General features: G+C 37.8%; 1 protein-coding gene across 5 annotated transcripts in view; it reads left to right on the forward strand.

The window, feature by feature from the left end:
• CNTNAP4 (contactin associated protein family member 4) overlaps positions 1-18,384 on the forward strand; it is a 263,654-nt gene that overhangs the window by 170,511 nt on the left and 74,759 nt on the right. For all 5 annotated transcript variants that reach the window (XM_073882311.1, XM_025860482.2, XM_073882312.1 and 2 more), the window contains 3 exons: positions 7,599-7,748; positions 13,346-13,517; positions 15,906-16,012. In XM_073882311.1, the coding sequence (XP_073738412.1) occupies positions 7,599-7,748; positions 13,346-13,517; positions 15,906-16,012 (429 nt within the window). The remainder of the gene's footprint in view (positions 1-7,598; positions 7,749-13,345; positions 13,518-15,905; positions 16,013-18,384) is intronic.

Here is an 18,384-nt window from a genome sequence, read left to right on the forward strand (position 1 = left end):
TAATAAATGTGTTCCTGCAGGCAAAGCATATGGGTTTGAAAGATTTCATTATCTCTCAGTCCCTTTTCCGTAAAATTTTATGCATAACCAAAAAATTAGTATTTGTTTAATAAATGAATACTTGAGTTAATAAGATTATCAGTGTTCTGCCTTACAGGACCTTGATTCCAATTTCCTTTTAAATATGGCTTTGACACTAGCAGTTCTTATTAACCAAATGATAGTTATGAGGGACTAGAAATGTCCTTTCATGACCCTCTTGCCCACTCCAGATAAGTGACTATATTCCGAGGAAATGTGTTTTGGGGAAAAATGCGAAAGACTTTGAAATGGATCCAAAAGTTTACTGGGCATCTTCAGGGGAAGACTAGGCTCTGTCTCACACAGCCATTAGCCTTATCTGGTCCATGAGACAAAAGGAGAGGTCTTTCTTGGATCTGTATCTTTATTTCTATATTCGTGTGTGATGTAAAACTGAAATGATGAGTCAAAATATCTTCACTTGCTGATGTATTCTGTACAGAGTTGGATACATTTGGGGAGGTTGAAAAGATTCATGCCAGGTTCTTCATTTGGGCACCAAATGAGATTCTCTCCACTTCTAGACAATACGGTATCATAATGATTTGAAGTACTATAATTATGGAGACTATATGAGTATCTGGAAAATTAATGTCTAATTTAGGTCAGTGCTTTGGGTGAGGGATATTTTTGTCTCTTCATTAAAATTATATAGTTCTTGACAAGGGATCTCCATCACACTTTCATATGTGTGGAATAACACCCAAGCCAAGCAACTAGAGGTCACACTGGGGTAAATGGCTACATCAGTTTAATAAATGATCTTTAAAAAAAATTAAAGATGCTATTGTACTACTCCTCTATATTAACTATGACCAAAATTAATAGAATATGACTGAGAGAGGAAAAATCGGTTAGATCACAATCAGAAACTAAATATAGGAAGAACAAGTATACAAATGGATGTACAAATGCATAGTCTTTATGTATCTTTTTTGTTGCTCAGTATATCACTGCAATTAAATGTGGGAGCTGAAAGTTCAATATTAATTATAATTTTTAACAGCCACTATGTTGTGACTTTTTAATGTAATGCTCAAAATGTGGTAGATTTGCAGGCTTGACAGAAGGAAATAAATTAATCAGTGCCATATGAATAATTAACAGGCTCCCTAAAATGAGGGCCTAAAAATGTAAGCTTGTCATTAATGTGTTGTTTATTGTGATTTATTTGACATCATAAGGAGTGGTTATATTCACAGCCTTCTTTCAACATCTTAAAGAAACTGCTTCAGTATGTTACTATAGTGAGCCCCATGAAGCTAGTCCATTTCTAAACACATTACAGGCATGAATATTTATTAAATTACTAGGCAGAAGTCTATATAGAATACTCTGAATGATTTAAAAATCTCTAAATTAATGTTTAAATTCGTATGTAAAGTAATCCATTATAGCATCAGAGGACTCAGTATGATTGTTTCCATAGCTAATAACAAGGAACCTCAACTATGGATGAATGCCAAGATAGGAAAAATCATTACACTTGAGATTATGCAAGTAGGCTTTGACTTACCAACTCCCCCACTCCCATTTTTCCAGTTTCTTGAAAAATATTAATTTTGGCCAGTTTCAGTGAGGCAAGCACCTTTTGCACTTGAAAATGGAGTATATAAATGGTAGTTGGGTGAGTGATTCATTGGTTCTGTCATGGGGAAGGCTTTCACATGTACAATGTTCAAGAATTAAGTCCTTTGTCAGAATGTATTATAATGACTCTTTAAAGGGAATCAAATACTTATTGATGGATTTGTATCATATTATGTTAAAGCTTTCCATTCTGTAAGGGTGGCTCAATTTTTCTTAGCGACTGAAGATATTAAATTACTAATCTTGTATGTTTTAAAGAATCAAAATTTTTCTGTCTTTTGCAGTAGAATAACAATTAAATTGTGTTGAGAAAGAACCAAATTGTTCAAATCTTTGAATTAGCAGGATAAATTTTTAATGTGCTATACAGTTTGGCAAATTGTCACTTGAAATTCTTTGAAAATACTGTGTCAGCCTGTATCATTTTTGAAATATTAAAGATACTAGTCTAAATTATAAAAGATATTAGCAGTATTACAAAACCCCTCATGACACAAAATATTTCCAGTCTTTGTTGCTTTTATAGATGTCAAAGCAAAAATTGTTCAGATGGCATCAAGGACTCAACGAACAGTGTGGTTATATTTTCTTATTTCAAGCAAACTCATTATTGTAGGATTTGAGATTTCTGCTATGAGTTAGTGTTTTTGCTGCTGTTTTTGCCTGAAGGTGAAAATCAGGCCTATAAAGCAGCTTCTTGCTCTCATGAGCAGGGCCTGGCGATGCGGGCTTGCAGGGTAAGAGATGTTTCTGACATTTTTAATTTACTAGACCTTCATGATTCTTGTGGCCCTACCAGAGGAGCAGCCCTCTTGATTTGCCTAACCCAGAAGAAGCCTTGTTTTATTCCACCTTCTTCCCTTTCATTGTTAAAATATTCCTACTTTCAGATTGTAAACCTGTCACTCCCCAAAACTCCCTCTTTTTCCTGAAGTGATTGGCACCAGTGATCTCCATATTTTCATCTTGACAAGCGCTGTCTGGTGGCCTGGAACTTTAGTTCTGGTTAGTGAATATAGTTAATGGATATAGGAATTTCTGACACTGTTTCAGAGCTCTTAAAGATTTTTAAAAACAGGAAAAACCCTTCAGTTGCTCCTCGAGCAATAGCCTACATATAAGCCCCTTTTGCACCTTTGCAAAGAACCTACCCCGTACAGCAGGCTTTTTTTCTTTCGACATCTTATTTCATGGATGCCTATCACAGTCTTAATGAGAGAGTGATGTTGGCTAAGCTGTCCCAGTTTCTCTGTAGCAACTTAGGGTTGGTACCAGACGATTGTATACGAGGAGCAGATGGAAATCATTTTCCTCCTTCTGTATTTTGTGTGTTTATGTGGTTGGACCTGAGAAGGTGAGAAAAAGAGAGGGAGGGGGAGACAGAGATAGAGAGCGAGGGACAAAGAAGGAGGAGGAGGGTAAGAGGTTGGGCCGGGAGAAGAGAGGGAGAGGCGAGAGTTCTGGTAAACAGTTGGGTTTTCCCCCACTACCTGTAATTGCAAGCACTTCTGTTTATTTTTCTATTCTTTCATAATTCCACTTAGAGTTGTCAGTGCTTTCCATCCCAAGTCCACAATGAACATACCTGTAATCAAGCAAGCTGTGGGTTTATTGCTTATTGCAGCAAGTATGACACACACCCTGGGGAGCCGCGGGCGTGTCTTCACGTAAAGGTGTTAAGGATGATTTATTGTAAGATTTTGGGTTGTCAGCTTTTTTGGGGGGAGGTTTCAAGGAAGTGGAAAACTCCTCTGGATTAAATGTTGCTAGGAAGTGAGGGTAATTGTGTGATGAGGTGTCTTTGTAAATCTTATCTAGGATGGAGGAACGAAATAAGGCCAAAGCTGTAATTGGTATAAAAAAAAAATAAAATTGGTTGTCATTCATATTATCCAGAAGAGGAACTTTGGCATTTTTGTGGTTTTCACAATAGCCTTGTTATTGTCTGGGCTTACACAAGATTATGAAGTAGACTTGGCTTTTTTTTTTTTTTTTTTTTGGTCCCATTTCATTGTTGTTTCCTTGACTAATATTGGTGTTCTATGAGATTGTGTTCAACGGGAGAACACCAAGGCCTAGCCCCGAGTGCCTGCCAACTTCTCATACCACCAAGGCCTCCTCAGAGTGCCAGGCCACTTCCTAGCAGTTTGGGGGCTGCTTTTTGGTTTCTTTTGTAATTATTTACAAGAGCAAAAAAAAAAAAATAAAGGCACCGCCTGTCCTGCAGGCAGAGAACAGTATGGGTTTTGAAATCAGCTCACCAGCTGGACATGACCTTGGATAGTTTGTTGTTCTTATTTGAGCATTTTCCCCATATTTAAAATGAGCATAATACTAGCAGTGTTGAAGATTAAATACACAATGCATGTAAAGCACACAGTACCTGTTATGAAATCCATAAAAACTGTTACTATTATTTTTTTATTATACCAACAACATGCCCCTCCCCCAGACTCAAAGCTTATGAGTGGTGGGAGCAGTCCTCAAATTAGCATTTACTTACCTGATAACATGAACAAGAAAAAGTACAAATTCTGTGATTCTTCTCCTTCCCTTCTTTTACAGTGGTGTGGTCTTTTAAGGGGCTCCCTCTCATCAGACCTAAAAGAGGGAAGGAGTTGTATACTTAAAAAAAAAATAGAACCTAATTTCAAAATTATCCTTTTATTATGTCAAGTTAAGAGAAAGAAATTAATTGGACTTTTCATTGTTTAATTTACATAATAAATCCCACTGATGGGTAACAAGCCTCCTCCTCCGAAGTCAGTGGTGTCTTTTATAAGTGAGGCTTGGGAGGAGCTTTCCAGTGGTTCCCCCACAAACACAGCACAACTTCACTACGTGCTGGCTGGTGAGGGGGGTGACTTAACTGTGTCAGATGACAGCGCGGCTGTCCTAGCAGTCTTTGCTCTTAATCTAAACTGGCTTCTGTATTGACAGAAGAAATTCCCAAGCTTTGACTTTAATCCTGCAGCATGCGTCACCCAGCAGATACCTGGAGCACTGCTACTCAAAAGCGTGGTCCCTGGACTAACACTCATTCAGTGAAATATTTGTTTCCAAGAGGAGCGTAAACCTTGGCATTAAGTTCTAAGAACCTGTTAGAGCAATAAGATCTTGCTGTGCCATCCAAGCGTATGGATGCTGGGCTTGTATTTTATGTCTTCTTTATTTAATTTTTACTAACTTTTCCCCCAGTTTTATGAAAGTGTCATTCTGCTCTGGGCCAGGAAAGAAAATGTTCATCACTACAGGTAGCTTGAGAAGCACTGTCCTGGACCTATAAGAAGCCTAAGATAAGATAACAGAAGCAGAATCATGTTTACAGGCATGTCCAACCTTTGAGAGAGCCGATAGGCGGTGCGTGGTGGTGCGTGGTGGTGGAGGGAGGGTGGGAGGCGTCTTTGCGTGTGACGCAAAGCTCAGTACAAGGACTTTCACTCCAAATGTATTCTCTTAAAGGAAGCTCTAGATGACAAATCTGGGGCATTTGATTTATTTTAGTCCAATCTCATACCGTCAGGAATTACATAACTCTTCAGTCGTCTATTTCCAGAGCCCACTCTTAGAAAATGTGTCTAAAAGTATCTAACCTACATTTTTCAGTTTTCAGGTCTTTCTCATTATCTTTCACAAACCAAGCCAGTTGGGTCTTTGAAAATCTTTTTTGCCTCCTGGATGTAGTATAAAAATGAACTTCGGTGCCCAGGATGGAATTTGCGTTATACTAAATAAATCCAGGGCAAAGAGCTTAATCGCCTAAGAGAGCTTCTACACATTTTCTATCTGAAAGCCTGTGGTCAAAAATAGCTAGGGATGTAAAGAAATTGTACATTGTACATAATATCAGAAAAGAGGCCATGACCTTTGGGTTTAATAGAGTTTCCTATTTTAGTTTACTAATTGGATATACAAAATCATACAGCATTGAGTATTCAATGGATATAAACCTTACTGGTAAATCCACAATAGAGTTGCTTAGAGTCCACCTGTTTGCTGATATTCAGACATAGAACCTTTGTAGACTTAATTCCCTTAAAGAAGGAAAGGGCTAAGTCATCTAATGGATTCATGAAACTAGAGCTGCCTTGGGAGGGAGGGGAGATTGTTTTTTAGGGGTGAAGAGAATACTTTGATTTTTGATTAATGCGATTTTTGTTTATATATATAATCTTGAAAAATCCACGGAAAATATAAAAATGAATAAAACCCACAATTTTCCATTATGCAAAAATTACTGTTTATATATAGGGGTATTTCCTTTCAGCCCTTCCCCATATTTGTACAAAAAGTAAGACTGTCATTAGATTTATATATGTGTAGTTGATTCTCATCATTTGCAATAGTTATGTTGTGTAAAGTCATCGTGAACATTGAATTAGCAAATATTGAACTTCCACTCCTAGGGGAATTATGGGGTTAGGTTCCTGTGACCTTCTGGTCACAACATTTTTGTCAACCAGTCAATATATAACCTTGCTTTTATATGTGATTCTGTTTAAAGATACCTTATTTAATATATATTGTTGATCCATTAACATTGAACTCGTGGCCAGCTTCACTATAACCAATGCCTGAATGAAGTTCATATAACATGTTTATTTTCTCTGTGAGGCACTATCACAGCCTTCTTGCATTTAGGAACACCAGACAGTACTTCATCACTATGCCTGGGGTCTTTTAAATGGCAAAATCACCAACCAAAAGCACAAAAATGTGGGAAACGCGTTTACATATGAGAACTAAAACAAGTGTTTCCTTGTTTAACCTCAGCTGGAAACACATGTGTCGCTGAACTCAATTTATTCACTGCTCTTTGCATTTCTGTGAATGATTCCAAAGATGCCCTGAGTATTGATTTTGGGGTTACAAATAAATTATGGTGAGTACGTGAAGTTGCAAACATGGAATCTACACACCATGAGGATCGGCTCTGTAAATGTGGTTTTACACACTGCTTTATTTTTTAACTTCATATTATATGGGAAAACTTTCAATATTCATTATAGTAATTTTTGTAATGATGGACTTGATATACATTGCTAAATATATAATATTATAAAAGATGACTACACAAAAATGTAAAAAAGCAGATAAATCATTTTATTGGGTCTAACCGAGAATTTTGGAAAATATCTGTGCTCTTCCCAAACCCCTCCCCGTAAAAGGTAAAAGTACACGATGGAAGCTGAAAACTGTCCATGCCAAATAATTGGAAGATTTTAACTACTTAGGACTTTGTCCAAAGTTGGGGATTTTGTTCCTTTTATTGAGGCCCTAAGGAAAGAATAACGCATCATTTTCCACAAGAGGGCACCCACTTGCCCCCTTTTCCTGTCTTTCTGTTTCCTTTTATTAATATACTGAGTGCTGTGCTTGATTGGGCAATGTCTATTTTGTTTCTAACTATTTATACTGTTCACTGTTGAGAGAGATCTCTTTTATTTTTTTTTCAAATTTTATTTTATTTTATTTTTTTATTATGTTAATCACCATACATTACATCATTAGTTTTTGATGCAGTGTTCCATGATTCATTGTTTGTGCATACCACCCAGTGCTCCACGCAGAACGTGCCCTCTTCAGTACCCATCACCAGGCTGACCCATCTCCCCACCCCCCCCCCTCTAGAACCCTCAGTTTGTTTTTCAGAGTCCATCCTCTCTCATGGTTCGTCTCCCCCTCCGACTTACTCCCCTTCATTCTTCCCCTCCTGCTCTCTTCTTCTTCTTCTTCTTCTTTTTTTTTTTAACATATAATGTATTATTTGTTTCAGAGGGACAGGTCTGTGATTCAACAGTCTTGCACTATTCACAGAGCTCAGGAAACAAACCGAGGGTTGCTGGAGTGGTGGAGGGTGGGAGGGATGGGGTGGCTGGGTGGTGAGTGCTGAGCAAGATCTCTTTTAACTGATTTCGTCTCCCTAGGTGTTGGATTAAATGACGGGCAGTGGCATTCCATCTCCTTATCTGCCAAACGGAATCACTTGAGTCTGGTGGTAGATGGCCAAGTAGCCTCTGCTGCTTCTTCCCTGGGGCCTGAGCAGATTTATTCAGGTGGTACCTGTTATTTCGGAGGTAAGAGAAAAGGTCAGGCCATACGGGCAATTGACCCATATTTGCAGTTACTCCCCCCTGTGTCTTGGAGATGTCATCATGTTTTAACCAATTCAATAGTATGGTGATTTCTCACTTTCTTTGAACATGGAAATGTTGAGTGAATCAAGATGACCAACTATGACCTAAGATGCATTTCTTAGAGTGATTTACTTATGTTTACAATTCCGACAATGAGAATGATTGCAAATAGACAACCCTCTTCAGTTCTCACTTTCAAACTTTGTTATATTTTCCTAGTGTGAAATGATTCTTATATGGCTTTTTCAGATTTTATGGGCTGATTTTATTGCAGTATTTTCCTGCACATGGCTCTTAGCTCCTCTGGAGCATCTTTATTGCTTTCCTACTGCCCAATGCAGAAGGACGATATTATGCCGATGGCAAATAATCTAACCTAATTAGCCATAGAAACCTCTGTTCATTGCTAAGTAATAATGCGCTGATACATTTGATCAAATTAGGACATCAACCTTCAACACCAGGCCATCTCTCTAAGAGAACAAAAACAAATGAAGCATTTACCTGCCCTGGATGTTTGATTGAACTAAAAGCTTGGAAAAGAAAACCTTGGAAATGGAAATGAGTCTTTACCACTAGAAAATTAAAATAAAATGTGATTTGTCAGTAGAAAGGCAAAGGTGTAAAACTGGTAGTAGTAAGACTTATTTCTAATCATGATTTGGTGTGTTTCTTATCACTGTTATTTTGAATTTTAATAGTCACCTCTGTCTAGAATCGCCTTTGAATTTGGTGGCAGTAGACCAATCTTTATTATTCATCAATAAAATACAAATTCCTTCCTAAGAATTGACAGTAAGCACACAGACCATGCATCGTTCATCTGATACTAAGAACAAACAAACACTTTCCGTGCTACCCAAGGAGGGGTCCATATGGTGTTCCTTTCATAACTTAAAGGGAAACTTTCACAATGTCTGGAGCCCTCAATGTCCTGCAAATGAAGGAGGAGGATGTCCTCAAATTCCTTGCGGCAGGAACCCACATGGGTGGCACCAACCTTGACTTCCAAATGGAACCACAGTACATCACAGAAGGACAGGTGATGGAGGCTACCTCATGAATCTGAGGAGAACCTGGGAGAAGCTTCTGCTGGCAGCCCGTGCCATTATTGCCGGTGAAAACCTGGCTGATGTCAGTGTCCTATCACCCAGGAATCCTGGCCAGCGCGCTGGGCCGAAGTACGCTGCTGCTCCTGGAGCCACGCCTACTGCCGGCCATGTCCCCGCTGGAACCTCCGCTGACCAGATCCAGCCAGCCTTCCGGGGGCCGAGACTTCTGGTGGTGACCAATCCCAGGGCTGAGCACCAGCCTCTCACAGAGGCGTCTCATGTTCACCTGCCTACCATCGGTCTGTGGAGCACAGAACTCTCCTCTGCTCTGTGGACATTGCCATCCCTTGCAACAACAGGGGAGCTCAGTCAGTGGGTCTGATGGGGTGGGTGCTGGCCCGGGATACTCTGCGCACACGTGGCACCTGAGCTCTACTTCTACAGAGTTCCTGAAGGGATTGAAAAGGAAGAGCAGAGCGCTGCTGAAAAGGCTGTGACCACGGAGGAATTTCAGGGTGAATGGACGGCTCCCGCTCCTGAGTTTACTGCTTCTCAACCTGAAGTCGCAGGCTGCTCTGGCCACTGAATGGGTAGGAGCAACACCTGAGTGGTCTTAAGCTGCTCTTCCACAAAGGCAAACAAAATGGAAATAAGGTCGATGGAAAATAAAGTTTCTTAAAAAAAAAAAAAAGGGAACAAAGAAAGAAAACCCCTGCCTAATCCGTTGCTGTGAATTGCAGCATAGTGGCAAAAATCTTAAAAGATGTAATTGCCTCCTTTAGTGAGATTTGTTCATTTCTGAACCAAGTTGTTTATTAAACCTCATGAAATATATGATTGATTTTATGGCAATCCGTAGGAACACATTCCTTTAATAAATGGTAAGGTATGGAGAACAAATTAACTAAGAGCTTTCATTTCAAAGGAAAAGATTTAGAAGCACTAAAAGAGATTTTAAAAACAGGCATATTGTTAAATGTGAAAAAAAGACTAGATAAAATTAATAGACTGGATAAAAGTGTAAATCATGAAAATAGAATCCTCGTTCTTAAAGTATTTTGCATCCCTCATGTTCATATTTCACAATGCCTACCCATTTTTTGCAGAAAATTTTTATTGCTATTATTCATTCTGTCCTAGTTTATGGTGAAATATATCACATGTGCGCTGTGTAATTTTGCTTGTTTTTATTATGGTACAAATGATATACACTATTTTATTTAAATAAACTTTTAATCTTTGAATAGTTTTACATTTATGAAAAAGTTGCAAAGTTACGAGGAAAGTGTCCGTATTCCCTGCACCCAGTGTCCTCTTACATCATATGTGCATTTTAAAGGATACTAATTAGAATACTATGCATATCTACATGTGCATTTCCCAGCTTAGAAAGATAATATTGTCAACATTCATTTGCCCATCCAGGGTCCTATCTCTTCATCTCCCCAGATAAACACTGTCTTGAATTTGGGTTTTAGTCTCCGTCTCATGTTCTTTATAATTTGGTGTCTATTAAAGTGTTTCTGAGCTCCTAACCAATAAACTGTGGAAGCTTCCATAATAAAATTAAAACTTCAGGACTTTACAAAAACAAAAATCACCATTAGGTATCTCTGTTTAATCAATCATCTCAATTGGTGTCCTTCAATCCCAGAACATTTTGGGCATGAGATTCTACTGATCAATGAACACACACCCCGCACACACTAAGGCACCCTGACATTTCCAGGGCTGGGGACAAGAAGCCAAAAGAAAGCAGGAGACCTTCTCCTGCCCTTCTCCTCCCTCCTCTTCCCAGACTTGTGGTCCAGAGACTGGTAGAGGAGGTCCATCCTTCTGGAAGCCCCCTTAGACCTTTGGGCTGGCAATTCTGGATGCGGGGAGTGGACTGGTGGAGAGTGGGGTGACTAACTCTTCCCAGTTTTATCACTGGATGCCCTGAGTCCCAAGGCAAACTGTCACAGGTTTTGGCCCTAGAAAACCTTTCGCTCTGTGTGCCTGAGAGCCTCCTGTAATACTAGGATCCATATTATCCAGGTGGAAGGCTCTGCTTAAGTTGTTACTTCTTCAGCCAGTTTATCTTCAAGTAAATAAATATCCCATGTTCTGAGATACTTCCCATCGGTTCTCTTCCACAACTCTCTCACTTTGCAGTGATCTTATCAGCCTACAGTCGGCCTACCATGGCTGCAGTCTCTTCCACCAACCTGCATTGTACCTCCATTCCAGGCTGGTCTTGAGAGTGGCAGTCATGTTGGGAGAGGGGGCTGCTCAGAAATCACAGCATTCCGCCTATGCCATACCAGACTCCATTATCTCTCCATCATTTTCCACTTTTTCTCCCTCCAACTGAGTGCTTTTCAAAACTTTGGACTGTGTTGTGGTGCATGGTGCTCGACTTTTATCATTTATAAATTATAAATTTTATAAATCTGGGTTCTCCGGATTGAGGGCAGGCAAACGTCTGATTTCTGCAATATTCCCCCATGTAATCTTTGTGCTCTTGAATAACACACTGTGCAGCACAGACCAGAGGCAGTAGACCTTGGGTAGAATTCTCACACCCCCACTTGGGTAAATCAGACGTTCTCCATCCAGTGAACAGGCTAGACCACCATGAAGTCAAAGCCGACATCTTCTGGTGTGGTGACACTGAGTGATTATAATTTATCTGTCATCCTCAGAGGTGCTTCACATGCCGACTGCCTCCAGTAATGGATCCATCCGTTAATTCAGCATTAAGTATTCCCCAGAAATCTTCATATTTTAGACCTTCCATCTCAAACTGGTTCAGTGCTGAACTTCTCTCTGCTGTTGCAATATATTAACTTGTGGTTGCCTGTTATTGTAGACTAATGAGATGAACCTGGCTTGAACCCTTCTTTATTCTTAAAATCTCTTGCTTATTAAACATTGTAGCTAGGAATATGAAGTGCCTAATGATATGACGATGCGCTTTCTGTAAAGTTCCGTAATCTTTCTTTGTCACTGCGTTTGCTTAGTTTTATTCCCTACAGGCATATTGCACAATTTATTCTATTCTGAAATGGTTTGAAATGTGTCAGGAAACACTACCTGGAGAAAAGGAGATTAGCAGAGCTGTTTATATTCCTGGCATATTGTAGTTGCCCCCAAATATTATTGAACTATTATCCTCTCAGTTTTTACTTTAACATTCTTAATTGGTTAATAAGTCATCTAGAAAACATACCGAGGTTATAATAACCATCTCCTACACCACAGAAGAATTTAAGCACTGAAAATGTATGTCGTACCATGTACAATAAATTGATACTCCAAGAGCTCTCATCACCTTTTCTTGATATATCAAATTTGAAACTTCAGAGTCTCCCTTGGTTAAAATGTGATATTCCAATGTACCTGATGACCGTTTTCAATATGAATCCTGACCTTTACTTGCCACGTTAATGTGTTTTGTTAGGAAAATAAGCATTAAGGGGAGATATCGCCAGTCACAATATGTAATTATAATTGGGAAAGAGTGTGGATTGTATAGGTATTAGGAAGAAAAAGACTGTGGACTGTGTAGGAATTAGGAAGTTTCTGATTCATTTCTTATTCTTGAAACTGTAATAGTGCTTGACAACCATAACGGCAGAGAAAGATTAATGAAAAATACCTAAGTATAATATATGTGTTCATACTCCATAAAATTATTTATTTCACTTGGCTAGAGAAACACTTAGAACATCATTAAACCCCAGAGAATAATGGTTAATAATATAGTTCTTTATTACTTAAATAATTAGAAACAGGTCTTAGATAAGTGTTAGAAAAAAATCAATATAAATGGAGCATTCTTTTATGAGGCAAAGAATAAATAAAATCACAGTGAAATGTTTTTGACATTAAGTCATTATGATTTATTAAAATGCATGTGTGTATGGCTCTTATATGCATATGAAAATAAAGTATTTAATTAAATAGTCGGTAATTTTATTCCACGTCACTACATCTCCTTTCCCAAATAGTTAGCTTTAAATACCAAGGTATTTCACTGTTACTGATTTATCTTTTGTTATCTACAGTGCACATTTTCAATCTTTATGCCTTTTTTTGCATTCCAAAAGACTAAGTTCCTGTGTTTAAGTTTGATATATCATTTAATATTACATAATGATAATATAGTATATATAATATATAATTATAGCATATAATTATTATATATTATTATTCATACAAAGTATTTGTCTTCATCACCATAGGATTCACATGAAACCATGTTATTATAACATGAACCCTAAATCATGTTATTATAACATGAAATACTTTGTATGAATTGCAGTATGTCATTTAGATCAAATTAATGATGGCTGTGAGGGGCTCTTCCTCCCTCTTTTAATTTTAAGAAATTAATCAAGTGCCTTTTTCTTTTCTTTTTTCATAAGGAAGTTGTTTGTGCTACTAAAGCCTGATTCATTATGATATATCCTGATTTACTTTGTTTTGTTTTGTTTTGGTCAGGTTGTCCTAACAACAGCTTTGGATCCAAATGTAAAAATCCACTGGGTGGATTTCAGGGATGTATGAGACTCATTTCTATCAGTAACAAGGTGGTAGATCTGATTTCAGTTCAGCAGGGGTCCCTTGGAAACTTCAGTGACCTTCAGATAGACTCATGTGGAATCACAGACAGGTAAGGGCAATCTCATTTCTTTACTTTGACCTGTCCATTTTCAAACATTTGGCAGCATATTAAAATTTATATATAAAATGAATATGTTTTTAAACTTCTCTTTCCTGCCATCACCTGTTCCACAGGAACTGGATGATATTCACATTAGAAATAAGAAAGATATGCTTGAAAAGAAAAATACACTTTTAGTTTTATACTTCATATTTCCAGGGATAAAATTGAGGTAGAAGACATGTGACCATGTTATTTATATGTACACATGCTACCAGTTTACAAAAGGTAATGTTGCTGCTGCTATAATATTAGATGGGTGTCAGTGTATCAAAAATATATCATTAAACTCAGCAAATTAGTACAGTCTAACAGTAGTATTGATCACCACATACCAATAAGTCATAGACGGAATTGCTTCTCTGACAGCTGGGTAATATTTTCAGAGACATAGCAGTTTAACTGGTTGCTATGCTCCTAATGTGTACCTTTAACAACCCATTACTGTCTTCTCTGCAGGGAAAATAAAAAGAGCCTCTCCTCTGGAAGAGTTTGGAGTGGTAGTATTGATCAAGATATAAGGATGATCAAGTAGTTTCAATAGGAACTCCACTACAGGGCATGATAATTCAAGATTTGGAAGTTAGTTGTAGAGAACAAGTAAAACAATAATTGATAGTTAATAATTAAAACAATAATTGATAGTTGATAATTAAAACAATAAATTGATAGTTAATAATTAAAAAATATTTTTAGGCATGGGCATATTAGCCAAATAATCTTGCCAGTCATGCTTTCATATCAAGAGTGTTAATTTTAATTATTGAGTTCAATGGAGTGTCATAGCCATTACAGATAAAAAAATTAAGCAGTGTTGTGACAGACTTAGCCCCTACCCTGTAGTAGTGTTTTGTATAAGAGGGTATAAACTATATTTCTTCTCTATCGTTTCCTGGATCATTTGATTTTTGTACAGTGGGTATCTATTTTTTATAATCAGGAAAAATCAATAACATTATTTTCAGTTAAAATTGGAGAAATCCTATAAGCAAAACATGAAGTTTCCCATCCTTAGTTTTTTAATAGTAGAGGTGGCAGAAACCCCAGTATGAATGCCTTCTTGACATGCTTCACACTTTATTTTTTTATTCTGGGGTAAAAGAGAGCATTTCAAGCTTTGGTCTCAATATACCTTTCAATCTAAATTCTAAAAAGCATCAATAATCTGATCAGGGCTGTTCAAGTTGATACCAGAAGCTCCCCAGCTTTGTTGTCCACAGCACCCTATGTATTTCAGTGATTTTTCTCATCGTGTTCCAAGCCCAAATATAACTAACACTTTCATTTAAAAAGTAGCTTAGGTCCAAACAACTTATTTATGTACTAAAATTTAGTAACCCTTTCAAAAAGGAATATATATATATATTACATATATAATGTCTCTCTCTCTCTATGAAATATATATAATTCATATAATTGTAAATGTCGGTATATATATTATATATAGTATTTATGTAATTTAAAAATATTTTAATTTTATTTTGAATTAAACACAACTACTTCGTAATTACACGTGTTTACGTGTTGAGTACTGCACACCATTTCAAAGCTTGGGATCAGGTCAGACGCCGCCACCCTCACTTTTGCTCAACACTGATTTCACATGGTACTGGGTTGTTTTGTTTTTTTTTATCAACTACTGAAAATCCAGCTTCTTACAGATAGGACATCACTAAAAGGAAAGTATTACAATCTAACGTTGAAATTGAACTATCTCGAGCTAGGAAGTTGTGCAGTCTTGGTCAGATATTGAGTATGGCTGTATTTCTCTTGAAAAGTTAAAATATCCTGAGAGCCCCTGTGAGTTCCATTCAGCACCCTGGAGCACCCTAACACACTGCTAGGAATTCGTGTGTCTATCCAGTGTACCTTCAACATTCCTGGAGGTCTTCACTTTACTCAAAAAGTGAATAAAGACACCCCTCCCTCCTACTTCCTTCTTTTTTTCTCTCTTCTTTATTCCTTCTTTTAAATATTCAGTGTAGGAAATCAATATGATTAAATGTTGTTATTTTATGTAAGCTATTGATATTTTTGGCAACGTATTGAATTAGTGTTTTGTCACTGAGGGAAAAGAAAGGACTCTGATATAGTAGGACATCTTGAAAATGAAGCAGTCACAACTACCTGAGAATTGGTTGAAATCTGATGAATTTATTGATCGAAGGTTTGGTTCTGTGATTAAACCACCTTGACGACAGAGTAACCATGAGTCACGTTGAATTTACCCTTTCTGTAACTGTTGACATTCTTCTCTCACACGACCGTGTATAATTGATCAACATTTTATGATCGCTCAGAATGAAAAGTAGTGATTGCATCTGCACCTTTTCATAGGTGTTTGCCGAACTATTGTGAACATGGTGGTGAATGTTCCCAGTCCTGGAGCACCTTTCACTGCAACTGTGCAAACACTGGTTACACGGGAGCTACCTGCCACAACTGTAAGCCGAACACACCTGCTGCTTCTTGCCTCTGTTCTGATTTCCTTGTTCCGTTTCCCTTTCCACGGCTGTGTGCATGTTCCATGTATTCCGTGTTCCATATACTGGAATGCACAACTCTGAAGTTTAGCATCCAGTTGCTTTTTAGTTTATTTTCAATCCACACCTCTTTTCAAGAAGTTGTCAAAGTAGCTTATAGAAATAGATAACATAAAACAGGATAGAAAAGAGTAGGAGAGCTGGCAAAGGGGAAACATGTATAGAAAACAAAAGGCAGCTAAGGATAAACATAAACAATGCAGAATACGTAATCCTTCAGTTCCCTTGCAACCCCATTAATGAGGATAATGAAATAAGGATGGCAGATAATGATGTTCATCATTAAATAGTTCATTTTATTGAGTATTTTCTAAATGCCAGGCACTGATCTAATATTGTATATGTCCTAACTCCTTGAATTCTAATGACCACCTTAGTGGGTGGATGGGTACTATTATTATCCCCAGTTTACTAATGAAGTAACAGAGAGAGATTAATCACCTTGCCCCAGCCTCCTTAAATAGTTGAGGCATAGTGAGGATGTGAACACTTGCAACTCTGCTCCAGAGCCTGGGATCATAACCAACACTCTTCCCATATTATATAAACCATGCAATTTTTCTGATGAAATGTTCGCATGTGTTGTAAGACTCGTTTCATTTTGATGTCCACTTTTTCAGTATGTGTGATGGGGAGATCTAAGCGCCCATTTTTCTTTCCCATTTTTTTCATGTCATTACTGACCTTGCCAGGCAACTTAATTCCTACTCCTATCTCCTGTAGCCCTGACTTCAGGCAAGGGTATTATGTCATCAGACTCCTCATTCCTGTTTTCTTCACTGTGTGCTACTTTGTACTCCTGCTAGAGTTGAGACTGGAATCCTGGGCTCCCAGCCCTGGACATTCTGTAAGGGACCCTCAGAAGTCCTGATGCAGGGCTGGCAAGGGCGTGAGTGGGAGGAGCTTCCAGTTTCACCCTCGTACCTGTACCCCTGCAGCCAGAGCCATTCGTAAGGTGTCAGTATATCTGTTGGAGTGCCTCAGAATATCATAAAGAATGCCTGCTGTTGCTAAAGCCACACCTCACTGTAACCAGAAGCCAAGTTACTTGAGCCGGGTCACCCAGCTAGCCGTCTGTTTTACTTTCTTATATCCTCCGTCATCCTAACTGTAGTAACTAACTCAAAACAAAAAGCTAATTGAATGTGTTTTAACTATTTATTTGTAACTGTTATCAATGACCAAATCTAAATATAAACACAAACAACTCTGAGGAAAAAAATTAGATAAATCAGATATTTTCATCTGTGGCCACAGTTTGATGAGTAAGTTCTTGAACAGATTGTCCAAATGGAACTGAAGGGTTTTGGCCAGTAACCATTCTGAGAAATGGGGCCAGGATGACAAACCTGGATATAGTGAAGCCTTGACTATCGTTAGCATAAATAGGGGAAGGGGCAGGGATGCAGTCTTTAAAAGGTTTCATTAGATAGCAGGAAGGGAAAAATGAAGGGGGGGAAACCGGAGGGGGAGACGAACCATGAGAGACTGTGGATTCTGAGAAACAAACTGAGGGTTCTAGAGGGGAGGGGGGTGGGGGGATGGGTTAGCCTGGTGATGGGTATTAAAGAGGGCATGTACTGCATGGAGCACTGGGTGTTATACGCAAACAATGAATCATGGAACACTACATCAAAAACTAATGATGTAATGTATGGTGATTAACATAATAAAAAGAAAAAATAAAAGGTTTCATTAGAAAGTAATATGTTGTAAACAGTCATGTTATAAAGAGTCAAGCAATACACATAAAGTAAATGTATTCCTAATTACCCTCATACAATCACGTGTCCTTTCTACTACCAGCCCTGACTCTCAGGTCGTGAGTCTATCCTGCCAACCTCTTTCAAAAAATTTATGAACATATGTGTATGTGCATACAGAAGTGAATAAACTAACCATTTTTACATGCCCATTTCACTGCACAAAATATAAATGTGACTCTAAAACAATCCATGCTTATATTTTTGTCTATGTCATATATAAGAGAACAACATAAAACCATCAGACTGTGGAGGAATGGAGAAGTAAATTTGTATGATTATCCGAAATCAGTATAACACTGAGCAAATTAGTTACATTATTTCATATTGTTTAAGGTGTCATTAATATAATTTTCAAAAATTTGGACTAGATCAAGGAAAGACATTCAGGGCATGACTTATTTCTCATTTCATAAAATAAAAAGCTTGATGGAAATTATAAGTGCATGTGGCCAAGTGTTCAATGAGACATGTGCATCATATACAGTTGTTAATATCAAACTTTGTACA

This window comes from Callorhinus ursinus, unplaced genomic scaffold, assembly GCF_003265705.2.
Source record: "Callorhinus ursinus isolate GAN/ISIS: 27379988/994484 unplaced genomic scaffold, GSC_fseal_2.0 scaffold46, whole genome shotgun sequence".
Taxonomy (NCBI): domain Eukaryota; kingdom Metazoa; phylum Chordata; class Mammalia; order Carnivora; family Otariidae; genus Callorhinus; species Callorhinus ursinus.